Genomic DNA, 23,679 nt, shown 5'->3' with positions numbered 1-23,679 from the left:
GTGACCTGAAACACGCGAATCACTGTAAAAAAGCATATAACAAAGCCAACACTATGCTCGGGTTCATAGCGAGGAACTTCGAGTGTAAAACGCCAGACGTGATGCTATCCTTGTATAATTCCATGGTAAGACCGCACCTCGAGTATGCAGTACAGTTCTGGTCTCCTAATTACAGAAAGGACATTGATCTACTGGAAAGGATTCAGCGACGCGCCACGAAAATGATACCAACCTTAAGGGCTCACCCGTACGAGGAACGACTCAAGCGACTCAATCTCTTTACATTAGAGAAAAGACGCCTACGAGGAGATATGATTCAAGTCTTCAAGTATCTGAAAAAATTCAATAACGTCGATTACTCCAATTTCTTTGAATTGTAAACCAACCTAAGAACTAGAAATAACGGTTTACCCATTCAGTCTAGTCGATGTAACACAGACATCGGAAGGAGTTTCTTTTCAAACCGAGTCATCCGTCACTGGAACAATCTTCCTTCAGAAGTAGTAAATGCGAATACTATCAACTCCTTCAAATATAGAATCGACCGTCACTTCGCTGCGTCGGGAGTAAACTGAATATTGAGTTGCTTTCATCTGCTCCTCAATATCGAGGTGCTTTCATCTACTCCTCATTGTCGAGGTGCTTTCATCTGCTCCCCAGGCTGTCGAGCAGATTAAATCACCAAAGCGGGCAACCTCGTAATGAGCCAATAGGCTTTCTGTTGCCTGCGTTTCCATGTTTCCATGTTTCCTATCCACTCATACGCTGACGACTCCACTCTGCATTATTCAACTTCTTTCAACAGAACACCCTCTGAACAGGATTTACATGACTCCAGACTGGAGGCTGCAGAACTTTTAACCTCAGACCTTGCTATCCCTTCCGATTGGGGTAAAAGGAACCTTGTGTTCTTCAATGCCTCAAAAACCCAATTTCTCCTCCTATCAACTCGACACAATCTTCCAAACACCTATCCCCTATTCTTCAACAACACTCAGTTGTCACCGTCTTCAACACTAAACATTCTCGGTCTATCCTTAAGGTAAGCGTTTAATTCAAAATCTTAACTGTAAACTTCACATCTCCTCTCTCATTAAATCAGCTTTCTCGAGGTTGGGCGTTCTGTATCGTCTCTGCCAGTTCTTCTCCCCAGCACAGTCGCTATCCATATGCAGAGGCCTTGTCCACCCTCTTATGGAGTATGCATCTCACGTGTGGGGGGGCTCCACTCACACAGCTCTGTTGGACAGAGTGGAGGCTAAGGCTCTTCGTCTCATCAGCTCTCCTCTTACTGATAGTCTTCTACCTTAAATTCCGCCGCCAACTTGCCTCTCTTTCAATCTCTCTTTCAATCTCTCTCTTCAATCGATATTTTCACGCTGACTGCTCTTCTGAACTTGCTAACTGCATGCCTCCCCCCCTCCCTCGGCCGAGCCGCACACGATTTTCTACTCAAGCTCATCCCTTTACTGTTCAAATCCCTTACGCACGAGTTAACCATCATTTTCATCCCTCACGCTTGTAAACTCTGGAACAATCTTCCTTCATCTGTATTTCCTCCTGCCTACGATTTGAACTCTTTCAAGAGGAGGGTATCGGGACACCTCTCCTCCCGAAATTGACCTATCCTTCGGCCACTCCTCTCTAATCTTTTTAGGGGCAGTAAGTAGCGGGATTTTTTTTTCATTATTGTTTCCTTTTTTCTAAAGCCCTTGAACTGTCTCCTTTGCTGTAAAAAAAAAAAAAAAACAGCAAGGATTCATACATTTCCTCAGTCTCACGCAATAGTAATGCAAAATCAGCTTTTTTTTCATTATTGTTTCCCTTTTTTTGCCCTTGAATTGTTTCCTTTACTGTAAAAAAAGTAGCAGTAGTAGTAGTAGTAGTAGTAGAAGTAGTAGTAGTAGTAGTAGTAGTAGTAGTAGTAATAATATTAGTGGTTGTAGTAGTAGTTGTTTCGGTAGTGGTGTGGGGGGGATGGTATTATATATTTTAGGGTAAAGGAGGCAGCTGAAGGATAAGAATAAAAATAAAAATGCCAACAAGCGCTGCTCCTATAAAATAAAGTAGAGAAGGGTGGTCAAAATGGAAGTCACTTTCGGATGAAGTGATGTCTTGATACTCCTCTATTGGAAGTGGTCAAGTTGCAGGCAGGAAGGAATAGAGATGGAAGAAGGCTGCACCTGAATTCACAAGACAGCAGGGACGAAAGGGGATGAACGAATGAAATTGCTGGTTAACTGATATAGTATTGGGATGAGTTAGAGTAGAAAGTCGAGTACAGCGGAGTGTGTGTGTGTGGGGGTGGGGAGTGGAGGCATGCAGTTTGCAAGTTCAGGAAAGCAGTTAGCATAAAATGATCGACAGAAGACAGAAAGGCAGGTAACATTGCGGCGAAGTTCAAAAGATCGAAGACTGTCAATAAGAGATGAGTTGATGAGATGATGAGCCTTTCACTCTACCTTGTTCAAAATTAGTACTAATAGTAGGATTAATCGTACACACAGCAGTGGAAATAGTAGCAGTAGCAGTAGTAGTAGTAGTAGTGGTAGTAGTAGTAGTAGTAGTAGAAGTAGTAATAGTAGTAGTAGTAGTAGTAGTAGTAGTAGTAGTAGTGGTAGTAGTAATAGTAGTAGTAGTAGTAGTAGTAGTGGTAGTAGTAGTAGTTAAAGTCAAGCCCATAAACATTACAAAATCGCAGAAAAATATTTATACGAGTTTCTACGATACTCACGGTTAGATGTACAGTCATATCCTCATGTTTTCCATCCATATTTGTGCCTTTAACTCACTATTTTTATAGTCAGAAATTTCGGTCATTAGCCACAGTCTGCCTCGTAACCTGAAGTGTTCTCTGAAAGGCTTGATCACTCTGCCATCCTCTATCCGTCCCCGCCCACACCTTGTAGTCTCTCTCTCTCTCTCTCTCTCTCTCTCTCTCTCTCTCTCTCTCTCTCTCTCTCTCTCTCTCTCTCTCTCTCTCTCTCTCTCAAAGCGTAGATATGAAGAAAATATTGCAGCCAACTGTAAAAATAATCCGAAATCTTTCTTCAGTTACATAAACAACAGAAAGGCGATCAAAAGTGGTATTGGACCTTTAACAAACAGCGACGGTGCACTAGTGACTGACAGCCAACACATTGCAAACCTCTTAAACAATTACTTTTCCTCGGTGTTTAATACTAACAGTCTTCCTCTCGCTACCACCAACACCAGTACTATTGTAAATCTCGAGCATGCATTGCCTAATTTTGAAATAACAACAGATGAAGTCCTTAAAGCTCTCCATTCACTTAAAACAAATAAAAGTCCCGGACCCGACAAAGTATATCCTATACTGCTTAAAGAAACAAAGAGCGAAATCCTCTCCTCCCTCACTACCGTATTCAATATGTCCTTGCGAGGAGGCGCATCTTCCTTCGGAAAAAAAAAAGCTAACGTGACACCGATTTTTAGAAAGAAAAAGAAATAGAAATACCAGGTAACCCATTTATCTAATTTAAAATTGTAGGTGTTGGCTACTCGAGAGCATAGTAGAACAAAATTGTGAGTTACCTCGAAAGCCACTCATTAATTGGGGATTCACAACATGGCTTCCGTAACAAAAGATCCTGCCTGTCAAACCTACTGACCTTTTATAACGATCTCTTCTCAATTTATGACGTAACCAGATCAGTGGACGTAGTCTATTTTGATTTCCAGAAAGCGTTTGATAAAGTCCCACATCATAAATTACTTTATAAATTAAAGCAAACAGACAACAAAGAGTTGTGATTGACGGATTTAACTCAGAGTGGGCGCCGGTCACTAGTGGCGTCCCTCAGGGCTCGGTTGTTGGCCCAGTGCTCTTCATTATTTACATCAACGACGTGGATGTTGGACTCAATAATCGCATTAGTAAATTTGCAGACGACACAAAGATTGGTAACTCGGTTCTCACTGACGAAGACAGGCAAAGCCTCCAAGAGGATTTGCACAAAATTTAAGCTTGGTCGGATAAACGGGAGATGCCCTTTAACGTAGACAAGTGCCAGGTCCTTCAAGTTGGAACAAAAAATAAGAAGTTCGATTACGAAATACGCGGCGTTAAACTCACAAGCATTCAAGTTAAGGACTTGGGGATTAAAATCGCGTCAAACCTCAAATTCTCACATCAGTGCATCGATGCAGCAAATAAAGAGAACAGAATGTTGAGCTTCGTTAAAAGAAACTTTTTATTCAAGAATAAAGATGTAATACTTCCGCTCTACAATAGTTTAGTCAGACCCCACTGGGAATATGCGGTACAGTTTTGGTCTCCCCACCATGCAAAGGACATTACTAAACTAGAAGGTGTTCAGCGTCGAGCTACAAAAATGATCCCTTCCTTGCGCAGCAAATCCTACGAAGAAAGGCTTTCCACCCTTAACATGTTCTATCTTGAGAAACGTCGTCTCCGAGGAAAACTGATCGAATGTTTTAAAATACTTAATGGTTTCACGAATGTAGACAGAACAAAATTGTTTATGATCGATGGCACTTTGCGAACGAGGAACAATGGCACAAAACTCAAATGTAGACAAGTAAATTCAGACTGCACCAAATTTTTCTTCACCAACGTTGTAGTGCGAGAATGGAATAAGCTCCCACCATCAGTGGTCCAGTGTAACACGATTGACTCCTTCAAAAATAAGCTCGACCGTCACTTCCTTGAACTTAATATTAACTAGAGTAGAAAAGCAACGTTTTGGAGCCATCTGATTAATGTAAAATCACTTAGGTTTAAGGACAGACCACCAAGTCTGGACTATGGGGTCTAATGGTCTGATTTTCTATGTAAATCTATGTAAATCTCTCTCTCTCTCTCTCTCTCTCTCTCTCTCTCTCTCTCTCTCTCTCTCTCTCTCTCTCTCTCTCTCTCTCTCTCTCTCTCTCTCTCTCTCACACGCACACACACACACACACTTCTCTCGGGGACTGCCGTGGTGGTGCAGATGAGACACGAGTTCCTCAAACCTGCGGCACGTCAGAGGTCTCGCTTAGGGTGTCGAGGGTTGTCTTAATGCAGACGACCTTAGATTTGCCTTCCGAGCTCTGACGAAACTCCGCTCCAAATCCACATGTCAGACGAGTGCTAACCGAACGGTTGATTGGCAGATGTGGATGTGGATCGGTACTCGGCTCGTGAGGCCGAGTACTTTTTTGCAATTGTACATGGTTTATCCCCCAAACGGACCGCTCCGTCTGGCTAGGTTGTAGATGGCGGCTACTGATCCACCTATACACGAAACTCCACCCTCTCTTGCTGAGGTGAGAGAGGCTGTGAAGAAGATGAAGGGTGGAATGGCTGCTCTTGTCTCTATACTAACGCAGAGATGTTGAAAGCTCGAGGTGAAGCCATGATCGGTGTGTTACATGCAGTTCCGTCTGCCGTGTGGGAGTCCGGTACCATTCCTCTTGATTTAAAAAGATGATTGCTTGTCACTGTCTGGAAAGGGAAACGACAAAACTGCAACAATTACCGTGGTATTACACTGCTTAGTGTGCCGGGCAAAGTGCCCGCTCATCTCCTGTTGATACGAATTTCATCTCACCTGCTAAAGTTTTAGAGACCTGAGTAGTTCGGATTCACGCCCGGCAAGTCAACAATTGACTCGCAGTCAGTGTCGATCTCAAGAAGGCATTTGATTCAGTGCATCGTGAGGCACTCTCTTTATGACTGTCAAGCTTGTTTATTCATCCTCTACTCTGTTGGTGAACCAATTCTTGCCCATGTCCTTGTTGAATCCAGATTCATCCAACTTAAACCCATTAATACGTGTCCTACATGGCTCTTTTACCATCAGAACTTTATTAATATCCTCCTTATTAAAGCCCTTCATTTATTTATAAACCTCGATCAAGTCTCCTTGCACTCTTCGCCTTTCTAGAGAATGTAAGTTTATTTGTTTAAGTCTTTCCTCATCCAAGAATCAAGAATGAGTTCCGGGGGGGCAGCATGAGCCAAGAGAAGATGGCGCCACTATAAACACTTGCCTGCGCCATGACGGGCTGGGGCCGAATACCATCCAGGACCCTCAAGCAAGCCTACCGGCGCAATAGGCGGAGACGTAAAAAAAAAAAAAAAATGCAAGTTTCTTCTTAACCGTGGGTCACTTAAGTCATACTCTTCTGTACCGATTCTAACATTTTGATATCCATTCTAGTATAGTAAGATGACAAGAACTGAACCGCATAATCGAGATGAGGTCTCACTAAAGCTATATTTAGCAAGGATGACTTCAGCGCTTCTTTACTTACGCTCCTTGAAGTGAATCCTAGTACCCTGTTTGCACGAGTTCTATCCGAATGCATTGTGCCCTGGACGGAGATCAGAGCTCACGAAGACCCCTAAATCGTTCTCACACCTAGACCTGCTTATGAGTGTCATTTAAGCAATAATTATCAATAATTGTGATAATTATCAATAATTATGTGATGGGTTATCTCTGCCTATGCTCATAATACTGCCGTTTCCGACAATGAACTCCATCTGCCACTTCCTTGCCCAATCATACAATCTGTCTAGTTCGTCCTGGAGAATACTAGCCGATCTTTGTGTTATCCACGAACTTGCTGACATTACTACTGATTCATGTGTCTAAATCAGTGATATAAATGATAACAAGTAGTGAACTCAATACTGACCCCTGTGGGACTCCATTCATAATAGAGCCCTAGTCAGATTTTTTTACCATTGATCTGCATTCTTTGCCTCCTATTGCTAAGCGACGCCCTGACCCAGTTCAAAACTTTCCCATCTACTCCATGGAACAGTAGTTTTACCAACAGCCGTTGGTGATAAACTTTGTCGAACGCCTTACTAAAATCAAGATATAATATATCATAGTTATCATCTCTATCTACACTGCTACAGCCGTATTTTTTATTTTTTTATTGTAGAAAGACAGCAGATTTACGACGTACCTTCGTGAACTCATGATGCAGTCATGAATTAAGCTATGTTTCTCAAGTTTAGTGGTTTCTAAAATGGGGGACACGACTCTCTGGGGTTGGGGTGGGGGGTGGTGGGGAGCTGAATACAAGGGAGGCGTGATTACATCCGCAAAAAAAAATGCAATTTTACAAGAAATAAATACACACACCCACCCACCCACCCACCCACACACACACACACACACACACACACACACACAAAGATCGGTCATTGACCTCTGAGCTCCTTCCATGGGGAACAGCTGGCTGTCTCGAGAGAGACCACAGCAGACCAAGAGGTGAATTACACACACACACACACACACATGAAGGAGTAACACTGTGTTTTAATCATCCTCACGTGATACATCTTGCAAAGCAAAATATACCGGCTACCCTCACCTTTCCGCTTTTTTTAATTTCACCTCTCTTTACGAGTCTTTTTTTAATATGGGGTGGAGACACCGGGTTTATAGCCCGTCTGGGTCAAGTAGATTTGTTCCTCCGCGGAGGGACAAGGGGCCCTTGTCGGGTGACTGCTGATGAAGAGGAGGATGCCGACAGACCGATTCAATCAGCTGGCGTCAGCTGAGCCAAGGTCAGCGCCTGAAATTGTTGACGTCACGCGGAGTCGGTAGCTACTGCCGCCGCGTGGCTCTCACCGCTCCCTTATTATTTCTTTCGTCCGTACTTAACAACTTTATCATTTCACTTGTTATTATAAATTAGAGTTTCCAATCTACTGTTGACCGTTACTTTTTATATTTCCATGATCTGCAGTATTCTACATATATATCCTACAGTGTTCTAAAAATGCATTATGAGAATTACATGAAATACAGCATAGGACAAATGGTGTCAGTTGAAAGACATGAAGGAAATGACTGGAAATCTGATTGGGGACAAATGGTAGGACAAGAATTCAGAGAAAAAATTATAGTTGGGTAGGAAAAAAAAATACAGGAAAAAAGTCATAGGTAAAAGGTCAAGTAAAAATTCCAGGAACAAAGTTTCAAGTCAGAAATCATAGGTGATAAAGAAAAAGAGGAAAGAAGGGTCGATAAATGAATTCAAACACCCCATGCTGATATCAGTATTTCTAAGTGCTAAGCATCCTTGATATTAATGAACATTAAGAACTTCATGTTTGATGATCTTGACAGTGTGTCTTACTGTAATAATACCGATATCCGCTTTACAACAATCACTCAAATTGCTCAGGATGACGTGAATCACAATGAAATTGGTAAGTGTGTGAGCATCTCCACGATGCTTCTTTTTGTGTTAATAACGATATCAGTGTGGGGTGACTGATTCTGTTTGTTACCCACTCGTGCCTACGTGAACACACAAATACTGGGTCACACGTTGTACCCTCGTTCCCGTAAACGTCTGTAACACAATGACGACAAAACGATGGTAGAGTAAAATTTTATTCATGTTATTCAGGCCAGGAAAGGAGGATTAATATATGATAAATTAAACATTTTCTCACGCTGTAGCCTAATTGTTTTGTGGTCGTGCTACAGATGTTTGTCATCACTTAAACATTATACATCATTGAGAAGTGTATTAAGGCTATATTGTATCCCTATGTTGCTAGAAAAAAAAAAAAAACATAACCATTTGAAGACTATTCCGTGCTTAATGTAGGAACGAGTTATGAAACAGGTTCTTCTTGCCCCAATCGGAAATTATAGTAAGGTCTGAGGTTAAGCGTTCTGGGGAGGCGGTGGCTGAGTGTATAGCGTGATGGCGCCGCGTCTAGGACGACGCGAGTTCGCGCCCCGCCCGATGACACCAAGCTGTGATTTTTCAGTCACCGCCGAGTGTCCTAAGACTACCCACATGCTGTCCAGAAGACCAACTATCAACCCAGACTCTAGATTCTAGGATCAAAGATGAGCTCCGGGGAACAGCATGAGCCAATGCAAGATAGCGCCACTATAAATACCTGCCTGCGCCACAACGGGCTGGGGCCGATCATCAGGCCCTACTACGCAAGCCTACTGGCGCCACAGGCGAAGATGTAAAAGAAAATAAAGAAAAAGCCTCCATCCTGGAATCGTCTAGTTCCTGTTCAGTTGGCCTTCTCTCAAAAAAAGTCGAGAAATGCAGAGTAGAGTCATCGGCGTAAGAATGGATAGGACAGTTCGTTTTGGAGAGAAGATCATCAATGAACAACAGAAGAGAGGGAGATAGAACCGAGCTCTGAGGAACACCACTGTTGATAGGTTTAGGGGAAGAACAGTGACCGTCTACAGCAGTGCTAGATCGGTCAGAGAGGAAACTGAAGATAAAGGTAAAGAGAGAAGGATAGAAACCGTAGGAGGGTAGTTTGGAAAGCAAAGATTTGTGCAAGACCCTATCAAAGGCTATTGATATGTCTGCGCAACTGAGAAAGTTTCACAGAAACGGCTAAGGGAGGATGACCAAGAGTTAGTTAGCTCTGGAGCAAGAAGATCGCCAGAACCCATACTGGCGATCAAATAGAAGGTCAGAAGTGGAAAGGGGCGTTTCAATCTTCCGGTTAAGAATTGATTCAAAAGCTTTAGATAGACAGGAAATTAAAGCTATAGGGTGTTAGTTTGAGGGATTGGAACAGTCACCCTTCTTAGGCACAGGCTGTATGAAGGCGTACTTCCAGCAGGAAGGAAAGGTAGATGTTGATAGGCAGAGGCGACCAGGCAGAGTGTCAGAACGGAAGCAAAGTTTTTAAGGACAATAGTAGGCACTCCATCAGGCCCATAAGCCTTCTTAGAGTTGAGGCCAGAGAGGGCAGAGAAAACATCATTCCTAAGAATCCTTCCTACCTTCAGTAGTTTTAGCTCGAGCTATTTTGTGACGACTCGATGACAAACTTGGAATCGAGCTATCAAATAATCCTTTGAGCTGGCCAAACTACATTGCCAAGAGGGGATACATGCCAAATTACAGCCTTCTAGAGGCAATAGCAATACCACACTAGACAAAAACGGCAAAGTGTCTGGAGTTCGTCAAAATCGTTCTCAAAGGGTTTACGTTTCGAGCTCTAGCGACGAAACTACTGGGAGTAGGGAAATGTTATGCATCATATTGGAAAACACATTGGTAGGGCTATATTATTTGTCAAATAAGTTTTTGAAATTCTCAAAAAATGAGTGGGTTTCAAGGTTTTGAACTCAAAAATAGTTTTTTTTCAGAGTCGTTTTTTTGCGGGTTTATTCGATTTTTTACCTTTTCGTGTCTTTTTTTGAGCCAGGTCGCTTAATGCAAAATATAGCCCTTTTATTTTGCCGTCGTTTAATACCAAAAACATTTCTGTAGCCCCAGAAATAAGGGAGTTATGGCGATTCGCACCAAAGCGGTTGATTTTCCAAAATTCGCGGCTTAATGACAGGGCTGGGGCAAGTTTCTGGTCCATAGTGTAAGGTTCACTGATATTACATATAATACCTATAAATGTATATTACCTAAAAAGATTTAGGAGGCAATATGTCAGGTTTACGGAAATCCTGAAACCTCTGAACAGGTTATGATAACCTAATTTACATGTGTATTTTGTTGCATTTACTTACTGGTTGTAAAAGGGATGCTCAATGATGAAGTTGATGTCCGCCACCTGCTCCGGGCCTCTGAAGCTTCAAGGTCCAGGCCGCCAGTCACCACCTGCCCCGCCACATTACATCATTATACTGGACTCGCAAAAAAACTGCCGATTTTAGCCTTTAAAAGACCCAAGCTGAATCTATTTTGGTGGCCTTCATATTGTTCTTGTTCCTTCATTCCTCAAGTTATATACCTGTCCTGAGAAATCCAAATACCTTGCACTGCAAAATCTTTAATTTCACGTATGAATTAAATAACGGACTTTCTTTACTTTTACCTCGTCTTAACTATGAATTTACAAAGAATTATTATTCAGGAGTACTAACATATTAAATGAAAATCTTACAGCATTCATTATGCTAGAATATAATGATTACTGCAATTAGAATGGAAAATGGTAACACGATTTTGGTATACCAGTTCTTTGCAAGAGGGAACTCACATGTAGAAGAAGAATTAAAAGACAGAAAGAGAAGAAGTCCAGGGGAAGTTACGACCTGGCGAGGGAGATGATATTTTGCGGATCCGTGGGATTCTTGCAAGGATTATTTACCTAGAGACTGGTCTTTACTCTAGGAGTGGGAGGGCTGTGAAGTGTGGGGAAGGCGCTTTCGGCTTCCTCCCTGTCAATTCAGGAATGAGCAGTAGTGGTGCGTCATTGCTCCATCACTTTTCAACACTTGCATGGACTGGGAATTTGGCAGAGTTCATGAGTAAAGTCGTTGCAGAGCTGATGATGATGTATTTCTAGCATAAATGCTCTGGCAAAAGTGTTTGCTTTTTAAACCACCCTCCTATGAATTCTGTCCATCTCTCTAGACCTTTATCTTCAGTTTCCTTTCTGGCCAATCTATTCCTGCTGTGGTACACGGCCACTGTTCTTCCTCTAAACCTATCAACAGTGGTGTACCTCAAGGCTTTGTCCTATTTCCCACTCTCGTTATGTTGTTCACTGATGATCTTTACAAAACAAACTGTCGTATCCATTCTTACCCCGACGACTCTAATCAGCATTACTCATTATCTTTTGATAGAAGACCTACCCAGCAGCAACAACATGATTCCAGACTGGAGGCCACAGAACGCTTAACCTCAGACCTTACTCTCATTTCTGATTTGGGCGAGATGAACTTGGTGTCCTTCAATGCCTTATAAACTCAATTTCTCCACCTTTCAACTCGACACAATCTTCCTAACACCTACCCCCTATTTTTCGGTAACACTCAGCTGTCATCCTTTTCTATAATATACATCCTCTGTCTATCCTTAACTCAAAATCTTAACTGGAAACCTGTTCCTCTCTTACTAAATCAGCTTCCTCGAGCTTGGGCGTTCTGTATCGTCTCCGCCAGTTATTTTCCCCTCCCATATGCTATCCATATAAAGGGGCCCTCTTTGCCCTTATATGGATCATGCATCTCACGTGGCTCCACACACACAGCTCTTTAGGACAGAGTAGAGTCTACGGCTCTTCGTCTCATCAGCTCCTTTCCTCTTACTGACAGTCTTCTTCCTCTTAAATTCCGCTGCCACGTTGCCGCTCTTTCTATCTTCTGTCGATATTTCCATGCTGATTGCTTATTCTGAACTTGCCAACTGCATGCCTCCCCCATTCAAGGGGACCTGCTGCACTTGACTTTCTACTCTAGCTCATCTCCACATTGTCTAAATTTCTTATCCAAGAGTAAATCAGCATCTTCATTCTTTCATACCTTGTTCTGGTAAATTCTGGAACAGCCTTCCTTTATCTGTATTTCCTCCTGCCTCCCAAAATTGATATCTCTTTCGGCCACTCTTGTGAACTTTTTTTTTATAGGGGCGCAGTGTGTACCGGGCTTTTTTCTCTCACTATTTTTTTCCTTGAGCTGCTTTCTTTACGGTAAGAAGAAAAGCTCAGGAGGTTGAAGACGCTACATTACCTATTCAGATAGACTTGCCCCTACCCCTATTAACAAAGCTTGTTGTTAAACTGGGAATGACCAAAAAAGCCTGGCAAGATGGCACAAACTTTCTGTCGATGCCATCTTGTAGGATTTATTATGGCCATCCTCTGTTTAAAAAACAAATTGTTATTATTTATTGGGTTCTGCGTATGCGCAGATCAGATCCAGACCGGATGGATTGAGCCGTCACAGTCAGTCCATTCTCCTTCTCTTCCTCCTCCTCCTCCTCCTCCCTTTACTCTTTCTTTCTTTCCTTCCCTCCTCCCTTTTTATTCATCATCCTACCTATTTTTCATCACTCCTTCCATCCATTTCTAGATTTAGTCCCATGGGCCTTGTCGTATGACGTCCCATGAAGAGGGAGCCAACATCCCGACTGCATCGGCTGTCGCCGACCAAAATTTGATCTGTTGGCAAAGACTTGCGTGTCTCTGCCCTTTCACCCTGTCAGTATTTCCTATCTTACCTTCCTAAGTTTTACCCTTTGCCGGGCACTAAGCAGTAATGGAGGTGTAAAAAAAAATAGTATGTTTAATTTGAGGCCGTGGGAGGGTGGGGTGGGGGTGTGGGGGTGTGTGGGGGGGGGACATGCGCATAGCAAATTCAGAAAAGCAGTCAGCATGAAAATGTCGATAGAAGATAGAGAGGCAACAAGGCGGCGGAGTTGATGAGACGAAGAGCCTTTGACTATACTCTGTCCAAGAGAGCAGTGTGTGTGAAGCCTCCCACACATGAGATGACCTCCCCACACATGAGATGCATACTACATACAAAGGCGGACAAGGCCCCTGTATATGGATAGCATCTGGGAAGGTAGAGAAAAACTGGCGGAGACGATACAGAAAGCCCAACCTCGAGGATGCTGATTTTGTAAGAGCGGAGAAATCAGGCTTCCAGTTGAGATTATGAGGATAAACCGATGATGTTTATTGTAGCTCAGTGTTATCGAAGAATCGGGGATAAGTGTTTGGAAGATTGTGTCGAGTTGACAGAGGGAGAAAATGAAATTCTGAGGGGTTCAGGGACACCAAATTCTTCTTGCCCGAATCAGAAATGATAGTAAGGTCTGAGGTTAAGCGTTCTGCAGCCTCCAGTCTGGAAATATGTAGTTCCTGCTGGGAGGGTTTTCCATCAAAAGATGTTGAGTAATGCAGAGTACAGTCATCAGCGTAAGAATGGAGAGGACTTTTTTTTTTTACGTTTCCGCCAGTGGTACCGGTAGGCTCTCTTGGTAGTAGGGCCTGATGATCTATCCACCCGTTGTTTCGCAGATGTGTTTATAATGGCGCCATCTTTTATTGGCTCATGCTGCACCCCAGAGCTCATTCTTGATTTAGTTTGATGGTTTTCTAGGGTCCAGGTTGCTGGGTGGTCTTCAGGACAACATGTGGGTAGTTTTAGGCAACTCGGCGGTGACTGAAAAATCCCAGGTGGTAGCGGCAGATTCGAACCCGCATCGTCTATAACGCGGCGAACACGGGACCCATACGCTAACCACTCAGCCACCGCCTCCTTGTTTTGGAAAGAAGATCATCTACGAACAACATAAAGAGAGTGGGAGGTAGGACAGAGCCCTGAGGTACACCACTATTGATATAGGTTTAGAGGAAGAACAGTGACCGTCCGCCACAGCAGAAATAGATCGGCCAGAAAGGTCACTGAAGATGAAAGTACAGAGAGGGATAAAACCGTCGGAGGGAAGTTTGGTAAGCAGAGATTTGTGCCAGACTTTCAGCTTTCCAGATGTCTAAGGCAACAGTGAAAGTCTCACCGAAACGGTTAAGAGAGGATGACCAGGAGTCGGTTAGAAAGTCAAAAATATCATCAGTAGAACGCAGGAGGATCCCATACTGGCGACCAGAAGGTCAGAAGTTGAAAGATCAAAAGTTTCCTGTTAAGGATTGTTCCAAAAGCTTTAGAAGGACAAGAAAGTAAAGCTACTGAACGGTAGTTTGAAGGACTGGAGTGGTCACCCTTCTTAAGTACAGGCTGTACGTATGTAGACGTACTTCCAGCAGGAGGAAAGTTGAATAAATAAGCTTTCCTTAAAAATGTCAAGAAACTTTTTTTTTTTTTTTTTGGGGGGTAAAATTTGAATGATTCAAGTGAGTTTGCGATTTAATCTTGTATCCCTGCATGAAAGTATACTACTCATGGGTGAAATGCTGCAAACACTACTTACCCTGAGGCCTCTAGGAGAGGTGAAGTCGCCCCCCTCCACGCAGTGAGCCGCTGTCATCACGAAGTTGGGCGCGATCACCACGCCCCCACAGAAATGGAACCACACTCCTAAGATCTTCTCTTGGAAGCTAACCTACAGACGTAAACATTTTAGTCTATACTTGAATAGAGCATGCTGTAATATTTAAATATATGATTGTAGCTATACCAATACGTGTGGACGTTTAATTTGCAAAGAGGAAGATGGAAAGCCAGCTACTCACTGTTAATTAGTGTCTGATAAACCAGAGGATTTCTGATAAGTCACACATTTCTGATAATCCTACGTCAGTAGACATATGCCTCTCAATCTGCAGCATATTCGATGCGAAGATATCCCGTATTAAACACCACTGAGTGCCCGGGATCGAACCCGGGCTTTCTAATTAGAAGTCAGGGGAGCATACCGACTACGCCACCGATGACCTAAAACTTCACCGTGTCAGCGGTCACTCCTGCGGCCTATACTTGACTCCGCACCCTCATACTGTGGACAGGATGGTGAAAGTGACCCCGCCTACACTCGTGACAGCCGGAAACGCTTTTAAATGTATTTCTATGGCACATACGGTGTTTATATACATTGAGGGAACTACATTATGAGAGTGAAAATATTCCGTAATGATCACCACTGAGTGCCGGGGGACAGAACCCGTACCTTTTGAGTAGAAGAATGCTGCTCTGACTTTTACTTAGAAGGCACGGGTTTGATTCCCCGGCACTCAGAAATGTTCATTGCAGTATTTTCACTGTGTTAATCTGATTTTAATATTACAAGGTAATAGACCAGGTTTTTCTAAATACCATTGCTTTGTTTCTCACGTCAGTGGGATCTTATCTCGTGCTCCATCCCTTTCAGTTTTCTGTCAAACTCCTAAAAAAATAATGCAATTGTTCTTTTTTATCCCTACAACTATGGAGTAAAAAAACAACAACGCGGCCCCTGGCGTATGCCTCCATCCCATCTGCGAAAATGCTGCACACGCATTTCTATTCCTGCTCATCCCGGTTCGAGCGAAAACTTTTTATACAGAGTTTACAAGCATCTCTATTCTTTCATTCCTTTCGCTAGTAAATTATGGAACAGTTCCTTTGTCTGTATTTCCTCCTGTCTACGACTTGATGACTTTCAAGATGGGAGTATGAAACACCTTGCCATCCGAAATTGGCCTTTCTTCTGAACCCTTGACTTGTGTGTGTGTGTGTGTGTGTGTGTGTGTGTGTGTGTGTGTGTGTGTGTGTGTGTGTGTGTGTGTGTGTGTGTGTTTCCTGTTCTTGGCCTCGAGATGTTTCGTATCTTGGGAAAAAAAGTACTGCTTCATCCGCTGACTTGACCTCAGGACTCTCATTAACATTCTCCGACCTTACACACCTGCTGTACCTACTCTATAAGATACAAGACCGCATTACCTGACTCAACCAGAAAAAAGTGACCACTTATATATTTTTTTCTGGTTTCCTTCCCATTGACTAGACGTCATTTACAGGTTCAGAGGAGTCACATAAAAAGCTTGGAACATAAGAGGATAATTATCTAAGCCAAATGGTTACAGAGCCAACTCGACCAAAAGAAAATACACAGAATCTTGTTATTGGGAAGGCGGGGCTGAGTGCTAAGCGTACAAGTGCGGCGTTCTAAGGGACCTTGGATCGAGTCCCACCCGCCGCTAGAAGCTGATAATTTTCAGACATCGCCGAGTGGCCTACGACTACCCACATGCTGTCCAGAAAACCACCTATCACCCCGGACGCTAGCTTAACTCTAAAGAGGATGAAAAATGAGCTCGGGAGGCAGTATGAGCAAAGCAAAATGGCGCTAATATAAAACACTTGCCTGTACTATAATGGCCTGGGACCTACCACCAGGCCCCCACCATGAAAATTACTGATCCATAATAATCTGTAGAGTAATGTCACGTCAGAAGAACCAATTAGGAATAATACCTGGTAAGGGAGCTGACCCTTGGCCGCCTCTTGCCCTCCGACGATCCTGCTTGTTGTACTCCATCTGCTGTTCAAGGGCCGAGGAGGTATTGCTAGAAATATAATCAAGTATAGGTATAAAAAATTAAATCAATATAAGAAATACGTACGGATGCACACATGGTGACTGAGAGGGTACTCGACCTCTACATACTAGCTCAGACGTACCAATTAGTTATCAGCTTTATTCCACATCCAAAAATTAAATAACCAAACTTTTAATCTTTGTCATAACTGCACCAACTACTGATTGCTTAATGTGTCCTACGCATTGACTTCCATATTCGTGTACCATATTTAGTTATCTATTTCCTAAAAATAAATTTATCCTGTCTGTACCTATTGCAATGGGTCATTATGTCCATTTTAAGTATAAGTACCTCATCAACATTTTTCATAATAGTAAACATAATTGCAGTCAGCACCTATCTCAAGCATGCAAATTAAGTTTATATAATATCACAGTATGGGAAGTTTCTTAACCATTGTGTCATAATCAATTAATCAATCAATGCGGGCATACGCCCGGCGCGTCGCCTCGCCCACCCACAATGCCAAGCCCGAGGGATCTATAGGGCAAGTCTCCATGCGGGCCTTTTTCTCATCCAACCTACTGGCAGGATCTATCGACATCTGAAGCCACGAACTCTGTGGCGTCCCCTTGGCCTGGTCCACTAAGGTTTGTCTCTTACAGAAACAATGTGATGACCAGGGTCGGTTTATGGTTAGTGTCGCGGCCTTCGAAAGCTACTTGCCAGGATTTTGACATGATGACGTCAAAAGAGTAGGCGGATTTTCAGGTTTTCAGTGCAGTGAAATGCTGTACTCTTAACCAGTATTAGTAGACTACCAGATAGTATTTAGGAAAACTGAGACTACCATCGTGTTCATGATACATTACTACATACATCGTGTTCATGATATATTGCCACATACATGGGCAGGCTGTGGCTGAGTGGTTTGCGTGCGGGCCCCGCATTCACCGCGTGCTGGACGACGTGGGTACGAATCCGCACACTACCGCCTGGGATTTTTTAGTCACGGCCGAGTGGCCGAAGGCTACCCACATGCTGTCCTGAAGACCATCCAGCAACCCGGACTCTAGAAGTAATCGTTCAAGTGAATCAACAATGAGTTCCTGGGGGTAGCATGAGCCAAGAATAAATGGCGCCACTAAAAAAATTGGCCTACGCCATAATGGGCTTGGGCCGACCATGGCCCCTGAAGAAAATCTACCGGCCCTATAGGTGAAAATGTATAAAAAAAATAATTAAAAAAATCATGAGACTTAATTACTACTTACAGTAAGACTAGACTTGCATCAGGAGAATAAATAGTGTATTCACATTTTGTCTCTTGCTTCAACTCGCTACAACTCCCATAGTTTTGCTGGCACTGAATTTTCAGTTAATTACTGTTTTGAAAATCGACACACATTTTCCGATTTTTAGGTCGGTAACATGTACCGATAAGGATAACAGTCAGTTTTGCTAAGAAAGTAAAACTCCCCGCGTAGTCTCATGGTTCCTTACGATTTAGCGGCCAAGCCCTGTCTCTGATGTCAGGGGCGATGCTCACCAGTCATGACGGATGGCGTCAGTTTGGAGAAGTTTTACTTTCTTGGCAATTTTGACCAGCTACTTTTGTCCTTATCGGCACATGTTACACACCAAAAGGTTGGAGAAATTTGCAAATTTCAAAGCAGTGAATAAAAATCAAATGCGAGCAAAACTATGGGAGTTGCTGCGAGTTAAACCTCCCAAAAAATTTATAAAATTTCTAAACACAATTTTATTTTCCTGTCATTATCTTAAACTAAGTGTACTCTTACTGTAATTTAAGCTCTTGATATGCAGCAATGCATCATGAACAAGGTGGTGGTATGTTTTCCTAAACATTATCTGGCAATTTGCTAATACTGGATAAGAGTACATTTCAATGCCCTGAAACCCTGAAAGGTATCGACAACGCCATCCATATACTTGTGCCGAGCAAGACCATAACACCGTGGGCCAAGCTAATTCCACGTCTTGGCGAGACCCACCATTATTATGAACCACGTTACCAAATTATGTGAAAATTTTCATGATCTCAATGTCCAAGCCACACGCATGATCAGACTGTACCTTTTTACTTAGAAAGCCTCCAAACCACTTGTACCATATTTTTGCCACGGGAGACCTGGAATCCAAAGGGCTTCGCAGCGTCATGCAGTGCCTCGAGAGCCATAACTAGAACCTCCAGCGACTCAGCATGGATTACTGCATCATCGGCAAAAACAAGGTCACCCTGGTATTTCCAACATACTTTTCACAATGATTCTGGTCCACAACTCAGCTTAGCACGGATTCTATACAAGTGTTGAAAAGCGATGGGGCAAGAACGCCCGCATTCATGGGAAAGAAGCTGGACACGCCCCCCAACACTTCACAGCACTCTCAATCAAAGAATTCAGGCCAGTCAGCAAACAAATGGTCCTTGCAAAGTTCTCACAGAGTCTCAGGATACGCCAGAGTGCCTCACGAGGCTCTGAATCAAAACCCTTGTAGAGATCAACATAGACTGCAAGAATCCTCTGTCGACTTTCACGTCGACTCTACCAACACGCGAAGAACTAGGACACGGTCAATTGTCGATTTACCAGGCATGAACCTAAACTGCTCAGGTCTCTACAGCTTGATCAGCTGGGTGGAAATCCGCACCACCAATAGATCTGACATAACCTTGCCTGGGCACTAAGCAACGTAATAGGACGGTAGTTGTCGCAGCCCTGACGGTCCCCTTTTCCTTTCCATATAGGGACGACCACGGTACCAGATTGCCATACGACAGTCAAGACCTAATGCAACCCGCGATCATAACCTCATTTTCAGATTTGAACATCTCCTAGCTGATGATACAGATGCAGTGGAATCTCGGTTTTCGTGATTAATCCGTTCGAAAATGTCTGGCGAAAACCGAATGTACGAAAACTGAAGCAATATTTTCCATAAGAAATAATGTAAATCCAATTAATCCGTTCCAGGCACCCAATAATTTTAACAAAAAAATACATTTTATAGAAAATACCTATAATTTTTACATACAGAAAACAATGAGAAATAAATATAAATGATTGATGAAATGGATAAATGAACATTAAACATCACCTTTACCTTTATTGAAGACTTGTTGGCGTATGGAAGACAGCGAGGAGGGGAGAGGGAGGAGGAGAGGTTATTGTTTGGAAGAGGAATCCCCCATGATAAGGACTTCAGGTATCAAGGCCGTATCTGGGGTTACTTCCCTATCGCTTGAACATCAAAGATTTATAAACCTGTTTGTATCTGTAATTGTTTCCTCGTATTCGGGTCAAGGTGGACTGAAATTCACGTATTTTACGCCAATTAGAATATTCTAGCACTTCATCGTGCATAAATGACGATATATTTCCTAATTATGTCCCAACGGAAAAATTCAAGGGAGGTCTGGAGGTACCTTTGAAATGCTAAGTTTTCCTTCTAGGATGATGTTGAGAGACGAGCATACGCCTGTGAGTCACGAACGCACGGGATACTTTGTGTGGGCACTCGATTCCGGGATATGAAAGGCAAAGTCACGCGGGCAGGCGGACGTGTTTGGTACGGACCATTTTCAACTGTACGAAAACCGAGCGGATATACGAAAACTGGGACAAAATTTCGACGAAAAAACTCGTCGAAAACCGAATCGTACGAAAACGGGGTCATACGAAAACCGAGATTTGACTTTACCACGTGCCTTTCCACCCTTCAATTTTGCCACCGCTTCTCTGACCTCATCAAGAGAGTGTGGGCTTTCGTAGATATATGGATCAGCATCCGCAACCAGCAACACACCAACTGAAAGCTGCCCACTCGGAGAGTCCGCCGTATACAACTTTTCAAAGTAATCAGCCCAACATGCCCTCTCATGCCCTCTGCCCATATATTCATACATGGCCGCCTGCTGTTCGAATGGCGCTCACCTGAGAGTGGGGCTCGCAGCGGAGCTTCTTCAGGGTTCGGTAAGCAGGTTAGTGATGGGAGAGGACATCTAGTTCATAATACAACCAGGCAGCTTAGAAGTAATTATAGGGGAGTAACAGAGGGCGGGCTAAGAATCTTCTGTACTAACAGCAGGAGCCTCAGAAACAAGATAGACTTACTAAGGGGTGAAGCTTGTTCAGAAAATTTTGACATAATAGTGATCACTGAGACATGGATAGACACTGCCAATAGAAATTTTAGATCGGAATTTGAAATAACGGGTTATCAGATGTTTCACAAAGACAGAAGGGGAAGAAGGGGAGGTGGAGTTGCGCTATATGTTAAAGACTCACTTAAATGTTTAGTTAACAATTCATTCAAAACTAACATGGATTCATAATCAGTTTGGGTGGACGTTTACAAAGGGAAAGAAAAACTAACTCTAGGATTTCTGTACAAGCCACCCAACCTTAACAGGCAGGACACTACAGGAGATTGGTAGGGCGAGTAGGAGTAAAAATGTCTGCATAATGGGGGACTTTAATTATAGGAATATAGACTAGGAAGACCTAGTGGGTGACCAGGAAGCCGAGGATTTTCTTGAAGTTATACAAGATAATTTCCTTAAGCAGGTAGTTACTGAGCCTACCAGAGGAGGTAACATATTAGACTTAGTCCTAACTAATAATGGAAACTTGCTACGTGAGTTGGAGGTGGGCGGAGAGTTAGGAAATAGTGACCACAGAACGGTTCGTTTTAGCTTAGACTGGGTGGTAACCCGCGAACCAAACCCAGTGTTAGTGCCAGATTTTAGAAGAGCAAATTACGAGGGGCTTCGAAGACATCTTGAAGGGGTAAACTGGGATAATCTAGGGATTCATGAGGGCCAGAACTGTGGGTTGGAGAGCCAGGAGAACCAGGTAGAAATGTCTTACAGTAATTTAGTTAGAGTAATAGTAGAGGGGCAAGGACAGTATATACCACAGCGAACACTTAGAAAAGAAAACAATGACCCTAAGTGGATGACTCGTGGACTAAAACACCAGATAGGGTTAAAGAAGGGAATTTATCAGAAAATAAAGAATGGTGAAACACATCTCAGGGGCCGGTATGTCGAACTATCTAGATTAGTGAAGAAAACAACAGGATAGCAAAAAGGAACTATGAGATCAAAGTAGCAAATGAGGCAAAAAGTAATCCTTAGGGCTTCTTTCAGATGTATAGAACAAAAACAAGGGAGAAAATTGGACCGCTGAAAGCAAACACAGGCGAGCTAGTGGAAAATTACGAAAATATGAGCACATTGTTGAACGACTACTTCCTTTCAGTATTCACACAGGAGGATCGAACGACTATTCCGGAAAGGGTTCAGGTGTACGAGGGCGGGGATGGCAATAAATTGAGGGATATAATCATTACCAGGCAAGTAGTTCAGGATGAGATAGATAAGCTTAAGAAGAATAACTCGCCAGGTCCTGACGGGATATTTCCGAGGGTATTAAAGGAATTTAATGATGTACTCAGTGACCCACTAACCAACATCTTTAACCCTGGACAGGTATCGTGAGCCCAAAAGTATACCACGCGCAGGCGCAAAGTCACTTTTTTTGTTTTTATGAGTAATCGGCAACTGCTTTGCGGGACTTAACACGACGTCTCGACTGTGTTTCGTGAGCTGGACTGAAGGGTGGGTGTGCCTCCGCACACTCCAGTCATTTATGAGTTCTGGCTTGTCGGTTCCCATATGGAACCGCCGTACCTAGTAAGTGACAGACATTTTTTACATAATCTCAGACTTTATTTCTAACAAGTAGCGTAATAATTCAGGTATGTGGATATGACTAGCTCACAACACGACTAGGTACTGTATGAATATATTGAGGTGTGTCGGTGTTATATTGCTGCCATTTCTTCATAGTTTTTTTTGTAACTTTTTGTTCTTTTCAAATTGGCAATGGGTAGTCAAGGAATGAGTATGAAGGAAATTCAAGCAACAATTTTTACTCTAATGACAGTACCAGCGATGTGAAATTGAAGCTACTACAGAGATCGAGACAGGTGACATGAACGAAGACGAGCTGACCACTGAACGACCTGACCCCGATAACCCGTCGCCCTTATCTGACGTGACACCCACAGAAGAAAATAACTTATTCAATATTCATTATTCATTATTTCTGAACATAATTGGCTTCTAATACATGTGATTCCATATAAATGTCACTAAAAGTTAGATTAACATAGTGGTATTTTTTTTTTAACATTTTATACAGTACTATTTCATTGCTTATAGTTAGAATATATTCTCCTTTCATTAGGGAACATACTTGCAAAATTAAATATAAATCCATAAATATTTGGACACCTTAACAATCAATTTAATATGAATTAAGCGTTATCTTCAGAGGTAAAAATAAGTCCTTTTTTTCCTTTTTGCACAGATCTCCCAGGGTCAGCCTGAAGGATATCAATTTTAGACATGAATAGGGCTGATCATTCTTCTAAAAGATGTTCCGAAGTCAGGGATGTTGGATGCAAATTTACGTATTTTTCAATAACGTTTTCTTATCTATGTCACAAATGACGAATTTTTTTTGTAAAATTTTTAATAAATTTTGATAATCACTGTAGTTTCTTGAAAACCTCACATAACATTTAAGAAAGAGTTATATTTTATTTCACAGAGATATAAAAAATAACAAATGGGAACTTTTTTTTGTCAATTTTTTTAATTTGTGGTGTACGATCGGGAACGCCATATCTGATACGCTATGAAAATATAGCGATACCTATCCAGGGTTAAGATGTCGGTAAATACTGGCTATGTGCCCAGCCTATGGAAAGTAGCTAATGTGACGCCGATTTTCAAAAAGGGGGACAGGTCAGCTGCTTCAAACTATCGCTCAATTAGCTTAACATCGGTTATAGGCAAGATGCTGGAGTTCACAATAGCCAGGAACATTCGGGAGCATCTAGAGAAACACAGCTTAATTCACGACTCGCAG

General features: G+C 42.6%; 1 protein-coding gene across 3 annotated transcripts in view; it reads right to left on the bottom strand.

Annotated features, from left to right (window-relative positions):
* Positions 1-23,679, bottom strand: part of LOC126999199 (trypsin-1-like) — a 126,629-nt gene that overhangs the window by 84,401 nt on the left and 18,549 nt on the right. The window contains exons 2-3 of one of the 3 annotated variants that reach the window (XM_050861524.1): positions 16,650-16,741; positions 14,668-14,799 (exon numbers count right to left, since the gene is read on the bottom strand). The exons of 1 other annotated variant lie outside the window; for it this stretch is intronic. In XM_050861524.1, the coding sequence (XP_050717481.1) occupies positions 14,668-14,799; positions 16,650-16,741 (224 nt within the window). The remainder of the gene's footprint in view (positions 1-14,667; positions 14,800-16,649; positions 16,742-23,679) is intronic. One more of the 3 variants, XM_050861525.1, reaches the window with a different exon arrangement.

This window comes from Eriocheir sinensis, chromosome 16 (genome assembly GCF_024679095.1).
Source record: "Eriocheir sinensis breed Jianghai 21 chromosome 16, ASM2467909v1, whole genome shotgun sequence".
NCBI classification, from domain to species: domain Eukaryota; kingdom Metazoa; phylum Arthropoda; class Malacostraca; order Decapoda; family Varunidae; genus Eriocheir; species Eriocheir sinensis.
This window is presented reverse-complemented; position numbering and strand designations above follow the sequence as displayed.